Source organism: Agelaius phoeniceus, chromosome 12 (genome assembly GCF_051311805.1).
Source record: "Agelaius phoeniceus isolate bAgePho1 chromosome 12, bAgePho1.hap1, whole genome shotgun sequence".
Taxonomy (NCBI): domain Eukaryota; kingdom Metazoa; phylum Chordata; class Aves; order Passeriformes; family Icteridae; genus Agelaius; species Agelaius phoeniceus.
The window spans coordinates 4,107,772-4,133,191 of record NC_135276.1 but is presented as its reverse complement, the minus strand read 5'-3'; the positions used below and the strand labels follow the sequence as shown (position 1 = coordinate 4,133,191).

At 39.6% G+C, this 25,420-nt stretch overlaps 1 protein-coding gene and 1 long non-coding RNA gene across 2 annotated transcripts in view; one reads left to right on the top strand and one right to left on the bottom strand.

The window, feature by feature from the left end:
• LOC143695108 (uncharacterized) overlaps positions 1-25,420 on the top strand; it is a 91,111-nt gene that overhangs the window by 20,665 nt on the left and 45,026 nt on the right. The window contains exon 5 of the long non-coding RNA XR_013184031.1: positions 25,041-25,183. This is a non-coding gene — a long non-coding RNA (uncharacterized LOC143695108). The remainder of the gene's footprint in view (positions 1-25,040; positions 25,184-25,420) is intronic.
• The window catches only part of PEPD (peptidase D), a 423,809-nt gene continuing 401,226 nt past the window's right edge, over positions 2,838-25,420 (bottom strand). The window contains exon 15 of the mRNA XM_077185104.1: positions 2,838-2,951. Within this exon, the coding sequence (XP_077041219.1) occupies positions 2,853-2,951 (99 nt within the window). The 3' untranslated portion in view covers positions 2,838-2,852. The remainder of the gene's footprint in view (positions 2,952-25,420) is intronic.

The window sequence follows — 25,420 nt, the reverse complement described above, 5'->3', positions numbered from 1 at the left end:
TGCTGGGAAGTATGGAGAGCAGATCTGTGAGATTAACCATTTGAAAACAAAATAGTTATATTAGTTACTAGTTCTTGGAATCTAGTGGAGGCTTTTGAACAGTGAGTGCTTTGTTGCTGCAGTGTCTGGGTGCTCTAACTCTGCACTAGGGTTCATGTCATTTGTTCAGAGGTATCCTCTTATGCTACAAAATCTGGTTTTAAGAAAAGCTGAAAAAGAAACAAGCTGTTGGATATCTTAATGTTAAAAAAACTCCAAACCAAATCTACTTCTGCTGATTCAACTCCAGCAAAAAGCCTTTTTGCATTGTTCCTGAATTAAAAAAATAACAGTAAGAGTCTAGGCCTGTAAAGAACAGGATAGCTCCTATCCAAGCAGCCTGGACAGGACAATTCTTTTTTCAAATCCTGAGCATTTTATTAGTGGATCTTTATCTTTGCCTACTTCTGTTCCTCCTCTTGCTTTTTGTCCTCAAAGCAGGACTGTTATTTTTAAACACTTTGGTGGCTTGGAAAAAATTTTTTCTTAGGTTTTCAGTAACTATGGCTCTCTATCCACCTGCTCCACTGTGCCCCCCAGCAGAAATGAGAAACTCTTGGCCCTGCAGTGTGTAGGTGTGTGGAGGGCTGGGCAACAGCTCTGTTTGATACTACAAGAGTATCTGAGACCTCATTGATCTAAGGTTAGTGGAAGTGTAAGAAATACACTAAATAAACAGTGTTTTACACAATAGGAAGGTGGAAACTTGTGACAGTGGTCACAGGGGTCTTTGGATGAGGGAAGAGACGAGGATTTGACTCCATATTTCAGAAAGCTTGATTTATTATTTTATGATATATATATTACATTATAACTATACTAAAAAGAATAGAAGGAAAGGTTTCATCTCAGAAGGCTGGCTAAGTTAAGAATAGAATAGAAAGGAATGAAAACAAAGGTCTGTGGCTCAGACAGAGAGTCCAAGCTAACTGGGCTGGGATTGGCCATTAATTGTGAACAACCACATGAGCCAATCCCAGATGCACCTGTTGCATTCCACAGCAGCAGATAACCATTGGTTACATTTTGTTCCTGAGGCCTCTCAGCTTCTCAGGAAGAAAAATCCTAAGAAAAGGATTTTCATAAAAAGATGTCTGCAACAGAAACTGGTACAAAAGCAATTGGTAACAGATGATATGTGGTTGCAAAATGCTAAGAGTTAAAAGAGAATGTGGTTGTGGTTTAACCCCAGCCAGGAACCAAGGCCCATGCAGCCACTCACTCACTCACCAGTGGGATCTGAGGGAGGATTGGAACAGGAGGAACTGCAAAACTTGTGGCTTGAGGTAAAAACAGTTTAATAGGGAAAGCAAAAACTGCACACAAAAGCAAAGCAAAACAAGGAATTCATTGACAGATTCCCATGGGAAGCAGGTGTTCAGCCATCTCCAGGTGAGCAGGGCCACCACATTCTGCATAACAGTGACTTGGGAAGACAAACTCCTTTGACACTGTTGAGTCAGGGATGGAATGAATGACTCCAGTCATCAGAAGGTGAAATAGAATTCCTTTGTTAGGAAGAAGCCAACTTTTATAGTCTGACTCACTAAGCTGACACCTGATTGGTGTCAAAGTGAAAACCTCTCACACCATTGGTGACCTATGAATAGCACACTCTGGAGAACCATATCTATAAACAATGGTTACAGAGAGAGAGATAATAATTGCTTGAATTCTTTCCTCTAAGTTTCCCACAGCTTCTACACAGCTTCCCAGGGTTTTCCTGGGAGAGCCATGTCTCTCTCTGTTCAGAGGATATGTAATTACTACACTGCATCATTCCAGACATCCCCCTTTCCTCCTTGTTCCTGCCACTTTATACACTGGGCATGATGTCAGATGGTCTGGAGTATCCCTTTGGTCACTTTGGGTCATCTGTCCCAGCTGTGTCTCCTCCTGTGCACCTGAAATGTCCTTCCCAGTGTGGCAATACAGAAATCAGAAAAGGCCTTGGCTCTGTGCAAGCCCTGCCCAGCAATAACAAAAATGTCTCTGTGTTGTCAACACAGTGTTCAGCACACACCTGAACCATAGCCCCATACCATTGTGGAGAAAATTAACCCACCCCAGCCCAAAGCAGCACACAGATCAAACCTCCCGATGTTTTCTTGCACAATATTGTAAGTTGCACACATGTGATTATATAAATATATACCTTGCTCTCTTGTGTGCATTCCTTGGGCCTCACACTGTATTGTTTCACAAATAGAAGCTGTAAATGCCTATTGTAGTGAGCCTTTGGTTATTTTTATTTCATAACACGAACTTGTTTTTGTTTGTTTGTTTGTTTGTTTTCATTTGAAAGCATCTGAGAGCCAAGCAGGTGTTTATAGGAAGCATATTTACCTGTATTGCTGGATTACTTTACCAATGGCCCTGATCCTATCACACATTTTGCATCCTAGCATCACAGTGACATAATATCAACTCCAGAGTAATGTAAATATTTCAAGCACACATTTTGAGTCCTAAAGACTGGGGCCTTTATATTTGCAAAGTAAATCTTGAAAATTTGAATGCCTAGCTTTGGATGATGATGACCATGATGGACAATCAGGAACACAATCTTCTTCACAGGGACTATTGGTGCTTAGTAGCTCTGAGAGTTTAGATGTCTTGGGCAGGATACCATGAATTATTACCACTTCTGTGCATCTTAGCCTCACCCTGATGAAATTTATCCAGGATTTTTACAGACTATTGATCTATCAGACATGAACAGGAACTTTTCTCTTTGCCTTTCTCTGTGCTAACCATAGAGTCATTCTCCTCCTGTTGCTCCAATTAAATGATTGACACGCCAATCCATTGCTTCAGAGGTTAATGGCTACATGGAAAGTAATAAAGCAGGCCCTTGTGGCAAAACAGAAGCTTATCACACAATTTCCTTTCTGATCCTCTGAGTTTTGACACTGAAAAGAAAAAGAAACATTGATCAGTGAAACTAGGATTTTTCAAATGGAATTAATTCAATTTCTGGGCTTCTTTTTCCTTGTCTCTCCATTAAAAAATCAAACTAAACCAAACCAAAAACCAGTGTGTGGAAGTTTCAATTATTCTGTAGATTGAAGTGAATAAAAATTGGATTATAGACTCTGAGAAGCTATGAGGATTGTAAAAACAGAACTCTCATAAAATGGGTGTCTGCTTATTAAATAGGATTAGCTCTGTCATGTTCAGGTATAGCAAGCACAAGCAGCAAACAAGCAATTTTCTCACCTTTGTAGAATGGTATCCTATCCTACTCCTTATGGTGTCCTGTACCATCATAGCACTACAATTTCAGTTAAAAACTCTACACTTAAAAAATAAATACACCCCCACCCCCCTCCCCCATGATGCAAAGACTCAGCAAAATTGCAAAATACAATTTAAACAGGAAACATTGCTGGTATAGTAAAAGAAAGAGGAAGGGTTTATTGCTAAATTAGGAAGTAGAAGTTCATCTGAGAGAGGTTTTCCTCAGGAAAAGGTTGGTAGATGTGAGGCAAGGTGATCTGCTACTGCAATAGAGCAGCTCCATCCCTCAGCTCCCCCATCCCAACACAGAGCCACAGCAGGGTCACAGCTTTGCTCTGTACCTTGTGTACCTGGAACCCAAACAATGGCAGCAAAGAATGAAGTCCTATGTGATGGTCTGGGTGACAACTGAGGGTTCTGGAGCAGCAAGGAATTTGATATTAGTGACCCCTCCTTGCTGCAGTATTTTGCCCCCTGGTTTTTTGTGATTAGTTTACCTGTTCATTCCAGAATGCATGCTAAGGTTTTTCTGTTGGTGATTCCAGCTATTCATTTTAATTAATTACATTTGCTCCTAAGCCACACAAAATACCCAGTCTTCAACTCAAAAAAAAAAAAACAAATTTAAGAAAAAAAGAGAAAACCAAACATCCTCACTTTTGTGGGTTACATGGACAAGATGCAGGAGTTCAGGTACCAAACATGGGCATGTCATTGTGAAAAAACCAAACATCCTCACTTTTGTGGGTTACCTGGACAAGATGCAGGAGTTCAGGTACCAAACATGGTCATGTCATTGTGAAAAAGGAGACTCAGGAATTGTTTAATTCCTCTTTCTGCTTAGAGGGATGCAACAAAACCCAAGGTCAATGGTCACACATTATAACAACAGATGTTTCAACCAGATAGGAGAATTTTTTTATTTACTAGGGTGGTGGTCCAGCACTAGAACAGGCTACCCAAAGAGATGGCAGGCACTGCTCTTGGGCTGTTCAAAAGCTGAGCCCTGACCAGCCTGCTGTAGCTGGATTTGTGCTGAGCAAGGGTGCTGCACCAGGGGCCTCCAAAAGTCCCTTCCAGCCTCAGCTGCTCTGTGATCTGTGTCTCATTCTGTACATCTTAGTGCCAGAAATTACTTATTATAGATCAGACTTTTAAATGCTGTGACACATAAATAATAGATGGTTTTCAACTCATCAGAATATGTAATTTTTCTATGAAAAAAGGCAAATTCAGCACACTTTTAAGAAGACTTGAGATTGTGTTATGTGTTTTAGTAATTTTAAGCACAATGATTTGTCCTGTCTGTTGTCATTTCCTTGATCTTGTCCTTTTATGGGTGGTTCCAATCAGATTAGTAATTTTCTGTCCTGCTTTCCTTCATGTAGAAAGCACCAGTAATGTTAAACTGCATGTAAATGCTGTCAGCCTCAGTTGTTTGGCCAGTGGGAATTATGTAGGATATAGGACCGTGAAAATTGAATTTTCTTTGGAAGTTAGTAATAGTTTTCTCCCCACTTCCCAAATTATGTATGATATTCCTAATGAAAATCAATGACATTTTGAATTACATTGATGAAAGTAAGAATCCAGAATAGTTGGTTCTTGTAGATGAAATCTCTTCCTTGATGACCTTCAAATAATTGCTGTTATTATTAAGTTTGCTGATATTTTTCAAATAATAGATTTGAGGGATATTTAACAAGATTCACTAGTTGAAAAAAGCACTTTTTTTCTACCTTATAGTTTAAATAACTATAAGCTAAGAAAAAAAGATAAAAAAATCTTCTCTTTTGCAGATGTTACATCTCTTGTACCATGAAATGTTATTCTTATGCTTTAGGAAGTGTTTATCTTTAGTCTAAGCAATTATCTGATTGGCACCTTCTTTCTTTTACATCTCCCACTATCTTTTCTCTTGTCTGGATTTTTCAGTTTCTCTCTTTCCTGAGAACTGAATAATTATTAAAAGAAAAAAGTCTGATTAAAATACAGTTAGTTAAATATGTATGTTTGAACAAGTGTTTCTAATGGAAAGCACTACTTGTGATGACTGCTGCTATTATGTGTATTTTGAAATTTTTCTAGATTTGGAAAATGCATCTTGTGTGGACAGACAAAACCTCTTTCTCTTCCAGAGGTAATTTTTATCCTTACAGTGCTTGATTCAACATGCTTAGACTATGTATGAGATTAAAACCCAGGGAATGGAGAAGCATATATAGAGCCTGAAGAAAATAGTCAGTTATTAAAACAATTTAGGTCGTCATTAAATCTCAAATTTTGGAATATAAATAGGTTGCTTTTCCCTTTGCCTCATCTGTCATTTTACTACAGCAGAAAATCTGGTGCTGGGCAGAAGAGGAAAGGTAGCTTAGCAGTTAAAGTAGAACTTGAAGGCAGCATCTGGATTTTTGTTCTGACTCCACCAATGACAAACTGTATCATCCTGTGCAACTTTCCAAACCTCTGAGTCTCACCTACCACTCTGTAAATGTCATATAACTACACAGGATGCTGTGAGGTTTAATTAGAATTAATTTTAGTCTTTCAAGTACCTTGTGTTTCTCAGATGAAACGTGCTATTCAAGTGTGAAGGATAATTATTATGTTGCATCTGTGTTTTTCTGATACATTATTACTATTTTATTAACCATGTTTTGGAAAAAAAAAACCAAAACCACCGTACTTACTGCTTTTCAGTTTGGTTTGTGTGGTATAAAGTTAGTCCCAATGAGCACAGTAAATAATTAAACTAATATTGGCATTGAGATGTGAGGTTGCTTTATTTGAGAATGTTAATGACTATTAGCAGATTGTCACAAAATGTCTGGCTGGATACTTTGAGCACTTTAAATCATTCACTTAGGTGTAGGATGGTCATATTGCCCCTAAATGTGGTGAATTAGCCCAGCAATAGCAGCCTGGAGAGCCTCAGCTGAGAGCTTCCTTGCAGCTGGTCAGGCTTGACCCAGCCAGCCTTGTGGAGCAATTGTTCAGAAAATTGTCCTGGCAATCTGTGCCTGGTGCCACCCTAACCTTTGCCAGTGCTGTGGGGAGCTGAGCACACCTTATGCAACTGGCCACTCCTGTTTTTATTTTCCTCACTTGTAGCACTGAAGTGCAGGGAAAGCTGAGATACCAGAGGGTGATGGGAAGCAGGTGGAAGTTCACTGTCTTGGTGGGTATGAGATAACTGTGTTGTTTCCAGGTGGAATCACAGCTACATGAGAAATAAAAATACTGACTGAAGCAGAAATTCCACATCCCAAGGACATAATAATTCAGAAAGTGTTGAGTTATTAACTGTTCTTATACTTGAACGTGGATTTGAGCATGTGATTGGGCTTTTCTTGTAGCTGAGAGTTCAGGAGCCTGCAGTAGAAAGGCAGTATTAACAAATAAGGTCAGATCATTTGGGGATAATGAACTTCTTTCAATAAGGTTATTGTTTTATCAGCAGGTCACATTCTTTTTGTCCTCACTTGCCATGTACTATAAAGTATGACTTTAACACCCAGGACTTCTGTGTTAATTGCAATTAGATAAATGTGTCTGGAGAGACAGTCTTTACCTTGCCCATAGACCAACTCACTGGAGAACTGCTTGAGCTGCTTTGGTGCCATCCTATTCCAAAGTAGGTTAGAGCAAAAAAAATCAAAAGGAAATGAAAAGGTTTATGCTATTCTTACACTTTCTAAATCTAGCAGGCAGATGCATACCACAAAACTGCCTAAGCAAAATGCAGCCCCAACTCATCCACTGAGGTTGCATTTTTATTCTGCTTTAATAAAGCCACTATGAAGCAAAGCCCTGCAGAGTGGCAGTCGTCCTGGTGTCATTGTCTCCACTGTCCTAAGTATAAAGTAGCATTTGATAATCCTGACAGATGTAGAGACAAATGTGAGCTTTGTCAAGTTTATGCAAGAGTTCTTTGCCAGCATAAACCAGATAGTAACTTCAAAATTCCAAACTTACAGAAAATGTGTATCTTAAATGCTGATCCAGCCCTGATTAAGGTACATTCACATGGGAACTCCAGGCTGACAGCTAAAAGCCACATCTAGGCTTTTCTTTTGCAAGTAGGGATCTTGTCTTTGGTTTATCTGGCAACTTGTGTAGATGCAGGATAGATGCTAAATGAAAAGCATACGCATTTTGTAGGGCTTGTTAGATAAAAAATGTCATTTGACATACTTTATCAGGAGTGTTGTGGAACTGGAACATTCTCAGAGCAGGGATTAGGCCCAGGCACATTTGATGACTCCAGCAGTCCCTTGTTTCTCCCCTCCAGTGTGTGCCAGCCTGTGATGCCCACGTGGGAAGTGAGACCTGAAGTCATGTAACAAACCAAGAGCTGCTTGTGCTCTGCACCCTGCTGACCACTGCATAGCTGGCTCTGATGGGTCTGGCATCACCCTGGGCAGTCAGCAGTTCTGTCTGGCACATCTCTGCTGCCCTTTGAGGAATAACTGATCATGGACATGAACCTAGCTGTGTCCTTAACAAAGAGACTGCCAGCTCTGTGAAGACACTGCCAGACTGAAAGGGCACTCTGTGTTTCCAAATGTTTATTGTTTAAAGTCAGTTACTGGGAAATATATTAAATGGATGGGTCAGGGTAAGACATTGTGCCTTGTTGACTTTGCCTTTTAGATTTTAAGAGATCAAAAAGAGAAAAGGAGGAATATGTCATATTGCAGGTAATTAAGGATTCATCAGGAAATAAGGAACACTTGGTCCTTCTCATAGCTTTGAGGACAAAAGGTGAAGGGTAGCTGGTATAATATCTTCCATATGTGGCATGCTAATTGGAAGAATAGAAATGAGGTATTTGGAAAGCTGAATCTAAGCTCTTATAAATGGAAATTGCTTTTGCTTAATGAGTTTGCTGGTAGGCTCAGTGCTTTACACTTGGAAAATAAGAAAATATTTTTGATTATATGTTTGTAAATTAGTGTTAGCCTACTTGTTGAGTTAGTCCTAAGGATTTAATAACTCATAAGTGAAAAATTGTGCTTTTTCTTTCCCTATAAGTACTTGAGATTTAATGATGATTCCCAAGCATTGCAGTATCTTCTTACCAGTGCCTTAGTCTATACTTTGGGTATTTTAGTTTAAGTCTTTCCAGAGTTCTGAAAACCTCACATTAGGAATGGCATACAGGAATAGCTTGTTTCTCAGACCTCAGAAAAGTGTGAGGCTTATTCAGATTAGGCATAGCTTTGTCTCTGAGGACAAAAGGGCATCACCACTGCTTTATTTTGATAAACACCCCCTGGCCCAGAAGAAATAGATCTCTGTCCAGGTGAGTTGAGGCAGTGGAAACACCTTCTGGGTAGTTGTGTCCTGCCAATACACGAGTTGTTCTGGGAGGGAGAGGGCAGAGCTTCCCTGAGAAAGGCTGTAACGTGAGGAAAGTCCGGAGTTGCACGTGGTTCCCACTAGATGGCAATTAAACCCCATTGATAAAACTGCTGTAACGCCAAAGCTTTCCAGCCTGCTCCAGAGTGCTGAAAGCTGGGCTTGGGAGCAAGGTTTGGGATATCTGTGTTTTCCTTGGACTAGAACAGGCAACAATTTCCATATGGCAAAGGAAACACTGTTAAAGCTGAGCAGCGTTTTGGATTGCACCTTTGGAGTCATACATGTTTTTGTTTAGTAAAGGGTGTATTTGGTTTCTGTGCTGTAGAACTCCCCACCTCCTTGGGGGGTACAGAAATGGAGTCAGCAGCGAGCAGGAGAGCTCTTGGCAGGGTGGCCAGTTGGACATGGGCTGCCAGGAAGCCAGAAGAGCCTAATTAGGCAGGCAAGCAGAGCCTGGTCCAAAGCCTGCTGAAGTTAATGGCAGTATCTTGAGTTAGTGCATTTTTTCCTATTTCCAGGTAAACCACCCAAATGAGTCTCTCCTCTTAGCAGTCTGCTTTATATACATTACATCATTTACTGCAATTGTTGGTATACTAGGAATAAATACATGTCTGTGCTGTTTGTAATGAAGAGACAGCATTCATGTGCTCTGTATGAGTAACTTACAGGAATACTTGTGAGGTAATTGAATTGTTTTTCTATGTTTTTCCTAATTAGAATCTGCAACAATATAACTTTCTCTTTAACATCTGTGCTGGAGAGTATAATTTCTTTTGAATGAAGGACAGGGAGACCTTTTATCCTGACTATTGTCTCAATATATTTCAGCTAAAGTTCTAATTAAATGTAGAATATCAAAAGTTGTGCTGCCCTAACATGTACCCAGGGACCTTAATAACAGCTGGTTCTGGACTTCTAAAATGTCATAGTTAGCAAAATTCAGGCAAAAGCTACCATAGTCTTGCTTCTCTATTTAAAGCTGTTCCAGTACTGGCAATACTCATCTCAGAGATAACTAATATAAAATACTGGAAATTACTCTGTACTCTATAATCAGGAAAAAATTCCCTATAGATTCAGTGGGAATACTGCCTGGGTAAACCCACAGGTATTGTGTGCATTGTGAGATTGCGTGCAAGGAAAGATCATCCCTATAAACTAACTTTATGGCATGTTTTTAAAAAAATCTAAATAAAGATTAATGGAAACAGTTTCTCTGATTACACCACTGCTTTATGCTTATTTGAGCAACTTTAAATAGATAAGAAAATATGAGTTTCAATCTGTGCCTGGTGCCCCAGAGTAATTGAAACTCCCCTTTGTTGCAGAAGTGCTGGCTACAACCACTGTAAAACTGCAAAATGTCTGCCAGTTATTCTTGCAGAATTCTGGCTCTCTCTGTCAAAGTTTTTTCACCCCATTCACACAATTGTAGTGTAAATTTTGTGTTTATTTTCAAAGAGATACCTAATCTTTTCATTACAGGAGCACAGCATGTGAAAAGAATGAAAGAGAGCAGTGTCAGGTTTTCACATTGGTCAGTCACAGCTGGATTCAGGTAGCTTTGTGCTAGGTTTTGCACAGAATTGATTTGTGATTGCAAAAGGACAGTAGTCTCCTAACAGCTGACAATGACTGCTACACATCACACACACACACACAGAAAGGTTTTCATGTTTTTTAGTCTCGTTGAGTTGATGTTGCATCCCTGAAAGGCTCAGGTTTCTTCTACAAGTTGCTGTGCTGCAGCTCTGAGGCAGTAAAGAAGTTCCCTGTTTGTATGGATGGCAGATGTAGCTGTCTTTGACCTTAAAGACAGAGGAGTTTGTCTGTCCCCATCTCCTCTCAGCCAACTCTGGACACTCTTCAGGTGGACAGATTCCTATTCTAGGCTTGGACTCCCTCCTTATCCTTCCAGTTCTTCCATGTGCTCATTGAAATTCAGCCTTGCCATCTTTTCAGCATAGTGGACAGAATGGAGGAATTGATCAGTTTGCAAAGGATCATGGCCAGATCAATTTGGAAGGGAAATGCAGGGTTTGGTGCTCATGTGGGTGCTGAGTGAGATGGGAGAAGATGTTGGTTGTTGTCCTTTGTCTAGAGGGTAGATCAGGAGTGTGGTTCCTAGGCAGCTCAATGCCCTGTGTGGAGCAGCACAGGCTGTACAGTGCTACCAAGGCTGCACAAGCTGGTTTGGACATGGAAAACAGTGTAATAACCTTCAGGAAGAGTGCAGGCCACTGAATCTTCAGCTGGGGATATGTAGGCAAGTGGTTCACTGGGCCTATATAAGGCAGAGCTGTGGATTCATTGTTTAAACAACCTTCCCCAGGATAGTTGCTTTCTTTCTAAAGATGCAACTCTTTCTAAATATTAAGTAGAAATAATATGGTTTAAAAAATGATTTTAGCGATTTTTATATATAATAATCCAGCAGTTTAATGAGGAAGCCAATATTCAGAACCTCCTCAGGTAGGAGAGTCTTCAGCCACCTTTCTTCTCCTGGGAGAGCTGTGATGATGCCTCTAAGGAATCCAACTTACTGTGAGAGAGTGAGTGCAAGGAAGGGAATTAATCTGTCAGGTAGTGACTGAAGAATTCACCAGAAGTCAGGGTTTCATCCCAGTTCAAAACAGTTCCCAGGTGAGCTCTTTGGCCATCTGGCTAGGGAGGTGGGCTCCTGGTGCCTTCTCCTTCTTTTCTGGACCAGTGAATTCTGAATTCCCTCTTGCACATGAGCACTTTAACAGAAGATGCTCTCTGACTGCCTTTTGAAAGAATGGCATCTTCTGATTGCTGTCATGCATGAGGCCATCTGCCAGGTCAAGAGACTTTGATGGGCAGGCAGGGAATTCTTGCATCCTGATTCATGCTGAGCACAACTCAAGGAACAAGACAATATTGTAAAAATTAAGAGTTCCTCTGGAATTAGGGCATATCACAGAATTAGAGAATATGCTGAGTTGTAAGAGGCCTACAAGGACCATCAAGTCCAGTTCCTGGTCCTGCAGGGGACTGTCCCCATGAGTCCAGCAGGTGCCCAAGAGTATTTTCTAAGTGCTCCTTGAGCTCTGTCAGGCTTGGTGCTCTGACCACTGACCTGGAGCCTGTTCCAGAGCCCAACCACCCCCTGGGGGAAGAATGTTAATCCAATATCCAACCTAACACTCCCCTGACTCAGCTTCTGGCTCTTCCCTTGGTCCTGTCACTGGTCACCAGAGAGGAGAGATCAGTGTCTGCACCTCCTCTTCCCCACATGAACAAGCTGAGGTTACAATGAGGTCTCCCCTGAGTCTCCTCCTCTCCAGGCTGAGCACACCAAGTGCTCTCAGCCACTCCTCATATGGCTTCCCCTCAAGGCCTTCTCCATCTTCTGATGCTCTCTAATAGTTTGATTTTTTTTTTTATATTGCAGTGGCCAAAACTACGCACAATGTTCAAGGTGAACAAGCCTCATGCAAGTTAATCCTTAGATCCTTACATATCTTTAGAAACTAAAGTGGCATCTTATTTGGAATTCCTGTATCTACTGCTTTAATTTACTTCAGTTTCTTTAGAAGATACTCAGGTCACAAAATACCTTAAACTTAGTTATTGCAAAGCCTTGAGTGACAGATTCTTGGTAGAGTTGCACCATGACAAAAAAGATGTATGAAAAAATCCAAGATGGGATGACAGAATGGTCCCTGAACATTGAGTGTCAGAAACTGAGAGAAGCATGGGTTCAAGAATATTAACGTTGTTCCACTGGTGCTTAAGGATAAATTTTGTAGGATTTCTTATAATGTCTGACCTAATTTGAGCCTGTCCAGGACTGAAATATGCAGTATAAGTTAGTGCAAGACTTCTTTGCCCTGAATGAGGTGCTATGACAGATCCTACAAATAAAACATGGAAGCTTTCATTTTGTTGGCAAAGGAAAACATGAGCAGAGCAAAGGCCTTAGAGAATAGTGTGATAACCATTGGAGGATCCTTGGTCAGAGGGGGCTGATGTGCTGATTCATGCTCTGACACTCGGAATGATTGTGCTCCTTGTTGGGAATCACTTCATTGTATCAGAAGAACTGAGGTGGAAAAAGGCTAGGAATTCATTCTGCCTCTTCATTAGACTTCATGTCTCCTGGCTGTATTCTGCATTTCAGTATCTTCCTGCTGCCAGAGAAGATTTGAAAGAACCCTGTGGCAATGCTGCCTGCCAGCAGTGAGCAGATACCAGATTGCTTGTGGGCCTCTAGCCCATCTCCTCACAACCACAGGTGACCTTCAGCTTCCCTTTTTAGTAGTTCCAGGCAAGTTAATGGTTGCTACTGGAGGTTATTGAAAAGGTGGAGAGATGCCCAGAGAATGGAAGGAATATATTCCCAGTGAGTAAATCATGGAACAGGGTTCCATGGACTGGGTTTCAATACAAGCACTTCTGCAGAGTTGGTAATTGTCTGCTGTCTTTTCCCTTGTCTGTGAAATAAAGCTAGAAGTTTTGCCCCTGCTTAGAGGCAAAACATTTGTGGATGAAAAGCTAAGCAAATCTTATAAATTGCTGTTCATACTATTGGACCATCTCACTTCAGAAATAAACTCTGAAAATACATCCAAAAAAATCTTCACTGTTTAGGTGAATTCATTTCAGATGCAGTGAAATTATAACAATATTATAGTGCTGCAGTGTTTCAGTTTCTCCATCATTGTATGAAGAGAGGACTTAATTTTGAAAATTGCCAGAGGTTGCCAGACAGCAGAAACAAATGAAAACATTATTATAAATAATGGAGGTAACATTATTAAAAGTAATGGGCAATATGATTGTACAACTAGTACTTATGTCTTTATCCTGAGCTGTGTTGCTTTTTTGCTGAGGGGTGGTAAGGGAAGGTGTAATGGCTCAGCAGCCAGTTTGAAAGGTGCTTTTCTGAGAATTTTGTCTGATAGTGGAAGCAAAGGCCACATTTAACACCAATGTGTGAGAGGATGAGTTCCAAGCTGATTTTCTCGATTGCTGTGTTCCAGCAGCAGTTTCAGTGGCTATCTGCTATGGTTCTGCTAGGAGAGGCTTCTAACTGTTCAAATTATGTATATAGCATGAAGATATGTTTTAGTAAGTACATCTTCTGTATATTATCCTTAATGGTATGCATTACTTGTGCTTGACAGTCAGCTGTTAGCTGTCTTTGCTGACATGGGTTATCCCATTTGAGATGTTTGGGTTTTTTCATGGTATAGTTTGTTAGCTTTAAAGTCTTTTATTCTCAAGTTACCTTAAGGAAAGCCTTAGGGCAGCAAGTAAATACATCCCACATTATATGAATTCTGTGATGTATGCTCCAAATCCCCATTGGGAGCATGTCAGGAGGAAAGAGATCAGCTGTGGGTGTTTGTATATTAGCATTCAAACATAGAAACTTGTGTCTCCTTCCTGTCAACTCTGTTGTCTTGCAGTTACAAGTTTTCTGGTTGGTATCCTGGAGCAGATAAGGGGCTAAGTATGGCAAAGAGAGCAGGTAAGTATGACAAAGAGAAGGTAAGTATGGCAAAGTGAGCAGTTCTTTCTCAGCAGCTCGTGTCACATCACTATTGTGACTGCCAAGGAGGTTCATCTGAGGGCTCTTTATCTTCCTCTGTCCATGATGATTTCCAACAGGGCATGGAGCTATTGAAGTTCCAGTTGAGAACTAGTGTGAGACAAAGGTCCTTTGAGAAGCACACTACTGAACCACACACCCTGTTGATCTCCATCTGTACTGCTGGTTTTCCTTTGATGCAGTGAAAAGAATCCACACCAACTCAGTCTGACTTGTCTTCAACTAAGATTCCTAGGGAAGCTGCAATTGAGTATTACTTTTTGGCATTCTTCACCTTCAACTTGAAAAGAGTGTCTCAGTGTTTAGATTTTTTCTTTGTTTTTATTTTTAAGCTTTTAATTCTTGCCTAGATTGAAAGGTGATAATAACTAAGTGTCATTAAGGCAATTTCCACAGTTTTAAACAGTCATTTTCCTTTCATGGCAAAACTCTGGAAGTTCAGTTTAACAATAGAGGGAAGAAACACATTAAAAATTCAGTAGTTTAATAGTGGCTGCAATAAATAAATTAAAGCAGACATACCTCTGAATTTCTTGTGCAAACATTGTGTGACAGAATTGGGTACAGTACATGTGTTTGTGTACTTGTCTATGCAGATACCTTTATGGTACCTGTCCCTGCAGGTAATCTTATCCATATGTGGTATTTGCATATGCCAATTTGTTCTTTGCACAGAAAGCATTCTTCACTGTCTGGAAGATTTGCACATTATGCTCTTATTTTTGATCTTTTCATTGGAGATTGTAGAAGAGTAAAAGGTAAAGAATTGCTCCAGGAATTAATATTCAGAAAATGCATTAAGATAAAGACAAAGCTTGAATTTCTGTGATGTGTTAAGAGAAAAAAAAAAAAATCCCAGCAGAGAAATCCTGAAGTGAAGAAGTACGTGTATTCAGGAGGATAGTGCTGGTCTGTTGTGGAAGACACATGTAGCTGGCTGGAGAATGAAACTGCAGCCAGTGCCAGCAGTGTGAGGACAGGGGACAGATCTGAGCTAGCTGAGCTGTGCTGTTCCAACATGTTCAGCATGTCTGTACCTCCTGCAGTAACACAGCACTTGCCTTTGCTGGCTCTCTCTCAGTTTGTACAACACCCTCCAGGCCAGTCCCTGACAGAGGCACAGCCAGCCTGAGCAGGGCTGGCAGCTGCACAAAGGGTCACTAGAGGGGTTTGGTCCTGCAGAGCAAACAACAGCAGTTGTTCTGTTGCAGAAGATGACCCAAATCTGTTTCCTGACTTCTGTGCTCATGAGGTTTATCTGCCTTAGGGATAAAATCCCAAAAGGGAGGATGACAAAAATCTGATGACTGGTGTGCTTGCAGAAGTGATGTGTAGATCTGCTGCTATAGCACATGTATTGATTATGCCAGCATGATGACTGATTTCAGTGGGACCTGCAATGGTTAATGTCACCCTTTGGCAATGGTGTGATTTTAAATCCCACATAAGGTCCATTTAGAGAGTTTCAGTGAGGCTTTAGCAGTGTGTGAGATCTGCCAAGAGTTTTTGTGCTGGAGGAGTTTGGGTTGACAGGATCAGCCCTAACACGTTAAGTGCTGTTTATGGTATTATTATTGCTTTGTGAATTCATTTCCCATAGAGACAGACTGGAGATGAAATGTTCAGATTCAAACTTCCTCTCTGCTCTGGGGTGTCAGCTCCATGGCTTAGATTTGCACCCATGTCCTTCTAGTTATTAACAGCAATAGTCAGTATTGTGATTATAGACTATAAACTCTATAAGGAATGCAAACAATTTCCATGAAAAGGCTGGGAAGATAGTATTTTCAAGAATAAAAGGAGCATAATCACCCTTCATAGGTAAGATATGTTATTTACACTATGGGGATTCATGTCAGTACATTTTAAGTAAGTTGCTTGGCTGAACTTGTTATCTAGCTGCCAAGAACGGAAGTGAGAGAGAAGAGCCAGATAGAATTATTGGACTCTACACTCCAAACTTACATCATGTAAACATTTATAACATGACTTTTCTTTTCAGCATTGACCATTCTGGTGGGGGTCTCTTTGTTGCTTTATTGCTGGCAGACTGCTTTTGAAGGCACCTTTTGGCTCTTTTGTGATGATGCAGCTATCCAACAGACCTGGACCTACCTGGCATTTGCAAGATGTACAATGAAAACTTCTAGTCATCCTTTTCTCTCTCCACATTCCCAGGCACAGCCAGCTGCTTGGGTTTAAGCACTTCCTTATGCCCCTGCTGTTAATGCTTACTTCCAGTGATCAATGATCCCACCCTGCTTTCTCAGCATATTGTGGTGAAATCAATAATCATGCATGAGAGAGCGAGAAAGAGGTTGACATTTCCATTTCTCTTGTTCTCACAGTTACAAAAAAAAATAAAATAAAAAAAAATTGGAATATGTTATTTTCCTTTAAAGAATAGAAACAGATAACAGTTTGCAGTATACCTGGCAACATTTACCTTGGCACAGGAAACAATCTTCTATTGCAGTCCAGCCTTCCTGCTGGTATCAATAGTGCTTTTCTTTTTCATAGTATCAAGTTATGTACTTCCCAAATCACTACATGTTAAGAATGAAATGCATAATTCAACAAGTTACCTGTTTCTTTGAGATGGCTCTTGTCTGTAAAACAACACAGAGCACAACAATGGGGAAGAGGAGAATAATTCAGGCTTTTTCCTTCATGCAGATTTCAGATTTCTGATGATGCTACAAGTATCTGACCCAGTGCAATTATGTGGGTAAACTCCATAAGTTTTTCTTAGCATTTTATTGCAGTTCATCAGTTTGTACTATTTAGGCTGTAACCACAGCTCAGTTTATACAGGAGTTTTGTTTGTTGTTGTTGTTTTCAGAGCCCCTTAGTGCTCCTCACTGACCCTTTTATGAGCTATAACTTTTGCTCACACTCCATAAGTCAGGGAGTCTTTAGTAAAAGAACCTATCAAGAAAAAAAATCTGGGATGCTTTCCAGGGAAACGTATGTATAATAGAGAATTCTGGCAGTTTTTCATCTGGCGCTAATTTATTACTTCATGCTGGCTTGCTCTTTAGACTATAATAAACATTATTTTACATCTAACAAATCACTTTTAATATCCCTGACCTTGACAATGGGTATCTAGTATGGGTTTAAAAGAAAAAAATTGTAGCTAGAAAAGCAGTGTGTCACAAACTGATGTAATCATGGTTCTTTGTTAAGTTTCAGAGTTTCTGGTGAAATGAAATATATATGGAAGAATAGGTTGTTTTAATAGAAACATCTACTATCTCCAGCCATGCCACTTATGCTAAGCTTTGGAGAGTACAGTCTTTATGTTTAGTCTAAAAGAATCTGAATTATGTAGTCATGGAAGGAAACATTGAATTCAGTGAAGCAAAGGCAGCATTTTGCTGAAACCAGGAGGGTGCTGTTTGTGTACCCTTAAGAATTCAAAGAAATACTTTAGATGTGTTTGGATGGAAGTTGCATTCATTCATAAGTTTCTTAATATCTCAAAGCTAAAAGTATTGCTCTTACTTTTTAAAAAAATCATGTGTGAACTCCCAAAAGAGAATGGTGTCAAAAGGTTCTCTGGTCCTTGGGACCTGACCTCCTTCTCTTTTAAGACAAGTGGTAGCTAGGGAATTGCTTCTTGGGTCTCTGGATGGGAGAAATAATGAGAAGTTGAAATATATCATGGTTAAAGAACAGGAAAAGACTGCTTGCTTCATGATCCCAACAACAATTTGATTTGTCAACTCTTTCCCCTTTCTTAGCAGTAAGTGTACCCCCTCAAATTCCTCAGAAGTATTGAAGCATGATACTGGTCATTAGGCAAAGGTTTTTCATCTTTTTCCAGTTTACATCATCTTCCTTTTATAGTTCTAGACCAATTAGGGTAACACAGGTAGATGTTTTGCATAATTCATAAGCATTTGCTGCACATGTATAGACACACATACAGAGTCAGACACAAAGTGTGTCAGTTTACGTTGCTGTTGGGATTGTCTTAATCACTTAATTGATAAAATAAAGCTGTAAGCCCTAGCTTATTATGACCATTCAAGATGTAAAGAAATTACTTCTTATTTGTGTAATACTATTAGTAAACCTGCTCCCAGAAATGCTAACCCACTGTTTTTCTTAATAGCCTGCAACTGGCTTCAAGGCTCACTGAAATTAACTTTATTAGTTCTACTCATGTTGTTATTATGCAGACACCTGTTCAATGATAGCTCTTGTACTTTTCTCTTTCACACCCTTTTTTCCCCCCCTTTTCTTTCTTTCTTCCCTTCTTCAGCCTAAAAAGTGAAGCTTGGCTCTGCTGTGCACACTTTTCATTTCAAAAGTAAGGATTGCTGGTTGTCTTTCTGTGCTGCACTGCTAGTATTTTTCTAGGGCATGAAGATGGACAGTGGCTCCCAAAATAAATGGTAAATGTTTAAAGGCAGGAGGGAGTCCTTTTTGTGATGTTAATGTGTCAGTGATTAGATTAGTTTGGTATTGCTTCTCCTTAGCATTTCCTTCCACCAAGATAAATGTGTGCATGTGGATTTCAAATATCTCTGCAAAGATGTTTTTGATTCAAAACCTGAATGGCATAAGTTGTCCTTTCCTTATTATTCTGCAGGTTAAATAGAGCTTTCTAGTGTAAATTTAAAGTTTTCTGGATATGCTATTATGAGATTTTAAGACCAGAAGAAATAAGTTGTGACAGCTGGTAAAAGCTTTACAGCTATTAATTCTTTTTCTGCTTAACCTGTGTAATAGAGGGAAACTAGCTGGCTCTTTCAAACTCTTATCACTGGGGCCCAAAATCAGCAGTTCTGTGGTCAGGATATGTGCAACAGTATGAGCACACTCAAAGAATTCAAAGAGCAATCTATTATGATTTTTAAAAAGGGATGTTGGAAAAATCCTGTCTATCTTATTCAGGCACACACCCCTCTGAAGCCAGAAGATTGAGTGTATGAGCAGAAAATGATTGATTGTATACAAAATGTCATGTAAAGTTACAATGCTAAATAGAGGAATTAGAATAACTCCAAACTATGCAGACCTCCAGACATTTTGGGCAGCCCAAGTCTAGTCATTGCAGCAAAGAAATTAGCTTTCATCTCAGCTGTTGAGCTAAAGTTAGTCAAATGCACTGAAAAAAAAAAAACCCCAGCTTTTTAAAGAAACAGTTTAGCTAAAAATGTGCCAGATGTTCAGACTAAAATACCAGTTATCCAATTTTCTTGTGAAAAGTTAATCTTCTCTTACATTTAAACCATGCTGTGTTATGTGAGGTTATACTGGAGTACAACATGAAGGAGTGGAGAATGCCATATTGTCAGCAATACAATGGAATAGCTTATATTTGAATGGAGAAACACATCTTCAGATTTGTGCCAGGAAGATTTGCACATTTTATGTTTCATTGGGAAAGTCGAGCAGATTTCACAAGCTGTGCTATTGAAGAACAAATTAACATTGGCTGGGGCCTGTGCCATAATATTATTCCTCAAAGTACAGCTTATGTATTAATTAACATTTGCAAGGCACTTTGAGGTGCTGGATGAAAGGCACACAGAGTACAAAGTTGTTGCTATGATTAATTAGTTATCACACTGGACATGTGAAGGGCTACGTTAAAGTGTTGCAAACTATTATTTATTAATTGTTGCTTTTGCCAGGGGCCATCTTTGTTCTGTCCTTTCAGAACTGTGTTACTGCCCTTATTATTATGCACATTCTTTGGGCTGGGAGGAATGCTCTGACCTGTATGGCAAAGGCCAAGGCTTTCATCAAGCACTACCTGCAGGAAAGCAGTATCCTCCTGTTACGTGCTAAGATATCCAGCCTTGATGGAAAGACTTTAATACCACATCCCTAATGACTTGGTTAATCACTAAGCACTATTAAAAATGCATGGCATGGATTTTGCCTGTCTAAAACATGTGCTGTCTTAGCATCCTGTTATTTGTTTGTCTGGGGTGCTTACTGTAATATCCAGTGCAAATACAGGAACCAAATATTCCAATTTTTCAAGTGTATGCACCTGGTCATCAAGAGCATAATAATCTACTTTGTGCATAGAGATTGGATCTCATTGTTAACAGGGCGCATCTTCAATAAAATACAGCCCATTCCTATGACCTTTGATTTCCACACTAGAAAACACCTCAGTAACTCAGTTCAGCAAGTTTTCTCAGTTTTTCAGGAAACTAGATTATGGAAAGAAAAGCCCAGGCCATGGTCCCACTAGGCTGATATGCTTTATATTTAACCTGGTACCACATGGCTGGGCTTCTTATGGGTTCCAGACACAGGATTTTTAGAGTACCTCTTCTGTGACTTAAGAAAATAAAATGGAAAAATATACCAGTTCTCAAAGAAGACTCATCTGAGACATGAATACCATGTCACTTATTATGCTCCATATTTCTAGAAATGACCAGAATACATTTTGTTGTCTCACATTTTCCAGGCAATAAATACACTACACTGAATTTTTTTAAAAGTTTATTTAAAAGTAATTTGTCTTGTTGTTTGCAAATTCCTGTGGCCTCCTTTGGACGGATTGATCTTCAGAGTTGAAAGCTACTTACTAACCTACAAGTCTTGGATAAGCTGTGTGCCTTGTGTGTATAGATCAGTGAGGAAGAGGCGCAAAGAATACAGAATAATGATAGGGTGTATCATTAGGGAGCCCACGAAAAAGAGGGGAGAAGTACAAAGATTTTACTGGCATCTGTTTGAGTCATGATCCCATTGTATCTGGTAATTACCATGTCTGAAGAGAAGGGAAGGGAAGGGAAGGGAAGGGAAGGGAAGGGAAGGGAAGGGAAGGGAAGGGAAGGGAAGGGAAGGGAAGGGAAGGGAAGGGAAGGGAGAAAAGAGAAGAGAAGAGAAGAGAAGAGAAGAGAAGAGAAGAGAAGAGAAGAGAAGAGAAGAGAAGAGAAGAGAAGAGAAGAGAAGAGAAGAGAAGAGAAGAGAAGAGAAGAGAGAAGAGAAAAAACAAAACAATGCTAAAAGATTAAACAATGGTATAATTCATTAATTACAAGTGATGAATTTGATCATGCCTACAAACACTTTTAATTCCTTTAAAGTTGTTACACAGACAGATGGAAAAGCTCAACCTGTGGAAATGGAGAAAATTCTTGGATTGCCTCACCCCTGCATATATCTTCAAAAGCTATTTCTAATCTTGCACAGGCTGTTAATGTGGAGATAGTAGCAGTTATGAATCCATGGGCTGGATTCCAGATATGTGGTATCCAAGTGTAGAATGAAAAGGAAATCAATAGTCACTCTTCAAGGAAAGCTATGCCAGAATTGTCCGGTATGTCTGTATTAATCAAAGCCATAACAGCTTTTTTTCATTAGTGGAGCATTAACAAGTAAACAACACTCCTGTTTTGTTATTTAATTACACTAACCTTTTTCAACAGCTAGGCCTAGTGATAAGTTTGGATTTTCTCTGTTTATAGAAAATTGGTACATCAGCAGATTGAGTACAACTCAATATTTATGGAGTGCTGGCTTTCTGGAAATGGAGGAAACTGTTATTACTAGAAGAGTTCATTAAAATGTAAACAAGAGTGAGGAGACAGCAATGACAATAATTATTTATATATTTATGTATAATTTTTTTGCTATTGTCTGATTATGCTACAATGTCATGGCTATGACATGAAAGTGGGAGTTGTTTTGGGCAGTTTTCTGCTGACTGCCTCAAAGGAGGTGAAGCCAGCAGAGTGCAACATCTGTGATTCACTGGTACATCAGTGTACAGATGTGCTGCAGCAGGACCTGTTTGCTGATTATGCTATGTCCCTGTATTAAAATTAGAACCATTATATTATTGTGGGATCTATTGTGGTATTTTAAAAAGTTATTGCAATGGAGAGGCTGAAGAATATGTTTTGTAAATGACTGGGTGAGTTCCTATCAAGTTGAGCACTTTAAAGTTACTTTGATTTAATTGACTAATAGCTGATGTTTTCTGAATACCAAATAGATATGTATATTTGAGCTGTTACACAAGTCTAAAATACATTTATTAGAAGATGACAAACTATTTGGCCCATGGCAGTAAAAAAAAAAAAAAAAAAAAGGGAACAAAACTTTTACATTTTTATCTGGGAAAGTGGGAGAGAACTTATTCATAAGTAAATAGTGAGCCACATGCATTTTTACCTATTATTTTTAGTGTTGCTTGTCCTTGTGAAGAAGGATTTGAATGAGCAAAAGATGGCAGAACAGCATGGATAAGAGAGACCAGGAAAATAAAACTATTCTTAGCATGAAGGGGGCAGTGTGGAAGTGACATGGCAAAGACTGGGAAAGGTGTGCAACTGATTTAGTTTAAAGTTTTTGTGTTCTTAAACTAAATTGAGGCATAAAATGAGATGTCTGTCATTGTGTATGAAAAGTATTTGTAGGATATCTCAATACTGCATTCTTCCAAGTAAGACAAATGCAGAAATTTCAGCTTTCTCAGTGTTAAAGTACAGCTCCTGTGTGCTTCTCTAAGAATTCCAATTGGCCAGCAGTACTTTCCCTCTGTGACAGGGCTTCTCTTGGTGCAAGTGGCCAAGGGCTTTTATCCTGACCTGCAGAATGATTTCTGTGACAGGGAGCTCTTGCCTCAGGATCCTAGAGCTTTCACTGAATTTCTTTGTATGCAGCTTTCAAGGTGTTTATGGATGAAAGGTACCAAGCAAGTGCAAAAGATTAATAATTAAGATTGTGTTAGTGTGTAGTGGTTGTGCATAATGCTGTGTACCACAGGAATCCCTCTTTTCAGCTGACTCATCCATCCATCCATCCATCCATCCATCCATCCATCCATCCATCCATCCATCCATCCATCCATCCATCCATCCATCCATCTCTCTGTCTATCTCTCTACCCACCTACCTACCCAGATACAGGTTAATTATGCAATTCATAATCAAAACTGTGCAGATATCATAGGATTGCATAGACAGTCCTATTAACATGCATAATTAACTTCATTTTATTTTTAAGGAATCATAATGACGTTTGTCTTTTTTAAGCTCTCCTGAAAGCTCAACACAAATGTCATGTTTCCTAAGTAGTCACCATGAAGGGAACATGAACATAGGGTACTGCAAAGGGCTCAAAGCAATCCTCAGCTGTGTGGCTGGTACTGATCACACCAACAATGTGCTGTTAAACCACCCTGGGATATGTTTCAAGAGAGGATATTAAAACATATTAAGGATGAATAACTACAAAAATACCCATTTTCTGCTGGTGGTGTACAAGAAATTATTTAAAGCAAATGGTAATATAGTCTATATTTGCTATATTCAGAAATAGAGCTGTTTCTAAGTCCTGAAGACATTTTTCATTGCCCACAGAAGCTTGACAGTATTAAAGATGTAAAGATCCACACTGTGACACAACTGGCCCTCTTGGGCTGCTCATGTGCACAAGGCTTAGTGGGGTTGGGTCCTCAGCATGTTCATCTGTCCCTTAGATTAAGTGTTCTTGATTATTAGATAGAGAGCCTTGCTTTGACACTGAGTCATGACTGGCTCAACAGAATTTGGATACATTTCAGGTAAACTAGAGTGTATAAAAAAGTTACTCAACAGAACTCCTGTAAGTCAGTGCAGCTCAAGACTGAGCTGTGTTTAGAAATATTGATGGTGTCTTAACCAGATTAGAACCTGAAAAATGTAAAGAAGATCCTAAAGTTAACAACTGAAGTATTTTCTGAGTGGTATTTCACTGCAAAGTCTCTGAATGGTTGTACTATTACAGTTTCTTAGACTGAGATGAATGGCTGAAATCATGATTGCATCTGCTTAGTGAGTTTGGTGCTATTTTGTAAGAGAAATTGAGGGAATAATTGAGCAGTGCTGAAGAACCTGCTTAACCTAAGGGCATGCTCAGAGCTTGAACAGTCCTTGTGCTGATATCTTCAGATCTGGTTAGGGATCAAAGCAAACCCTGGTAACCCCAGCACATTCAGAGGGAAATGAGGGAGGACAAGAGAATGTTGCCGAAAGAGAAAATCTGAATTCTGGCAATTCTGAGTCTTAAATGTAGGTGGAAGATGGTAGATAAAAAGCAGGTGTGGTAGAAATCAGGTGAATCCTCCTACTCCTATAACAGAGTGGAGGAAATCACATGTCATGGACTCTGTATGCTTGTGGTGCCAGAAAGAAGAGGGTGGGGTTAGCTTTTCCTCTTTGTATCTAATTTTTCCTTTTCTTCAGTTTTCTTGCCTTGGATTTTGGCTGCTCTTTGCTGATAACCAAATTCTCCAGGAGCTTCCAGTATCTCACAGCTGAAAGACCACTGTTTTTGTTCCTGTCTCTTTTTTGGATCTGTACAATAAATCAATTTTGGATTTGTTCACCAAGCTAGATAATAAAAATTATAATGATGGTAATAATAACAAAAAATCCTGGAAATTATTAAATTACAGTTTTTCTTCACCAACATGAATTGTTGCCATTTGTCAGGTGATATTCTCATTTTGTTCCAAACATTTCAAACCATTTTTCTGAAAGCATTTTTTATCCAGTAACCCTGTAGTTAAGTAAGTTGCTCTGGATTACAGAACTTTCTTTCCCATTCTGCCTAATGGGAAACAGCATCTTCTAAGAGAGCATGCAGCTGCCCTCACTGGGATGGAGTCTGGGCTCCTTTGATTGTCCTCAGTCTCTCCTTTTGTTGCTCTGTCACTTTGCAGAAATTCTTAAATACCTATTATTCAGCAACTTCAACATCCATCTTGTCAGCAACCAGGTAATGGAGTAATTTTCTCCTTACTCCCTCATCTTTCACACATGCTGAATGAATGTATTTCTTACAGAGTGCAACAGCTCCATGTGAGAGGCTGCTGCATCCCTCCCTCCCTGCTTGGTACACCCCCAAACGCTCCAGGGCAAGGCACTTCCAGAAATGTTGGTTCAGATATCATCAGCCAGAAAAGGCAACTGATCCCACACAACCAGAGTGAGTATGCTGACAGCCAAATTTTTGGTGATAGGGGGTTGACACTACCACTTCCTCAGGCAGTTTTGTGAATCTGCTCCCCTGTGCCCCTGTTAATTCTCTCCAGATGAAACCAGCTGACCACTCAACAGTTTCAGAATGACTAAAGCAGCATTTCTCAGTCACCCTCCTCCCCTCTACTGCTGAGCCTGCTCCTTGGTGCATCTTGTTTCTTTATCATGTCTCTCAATTCTTTCT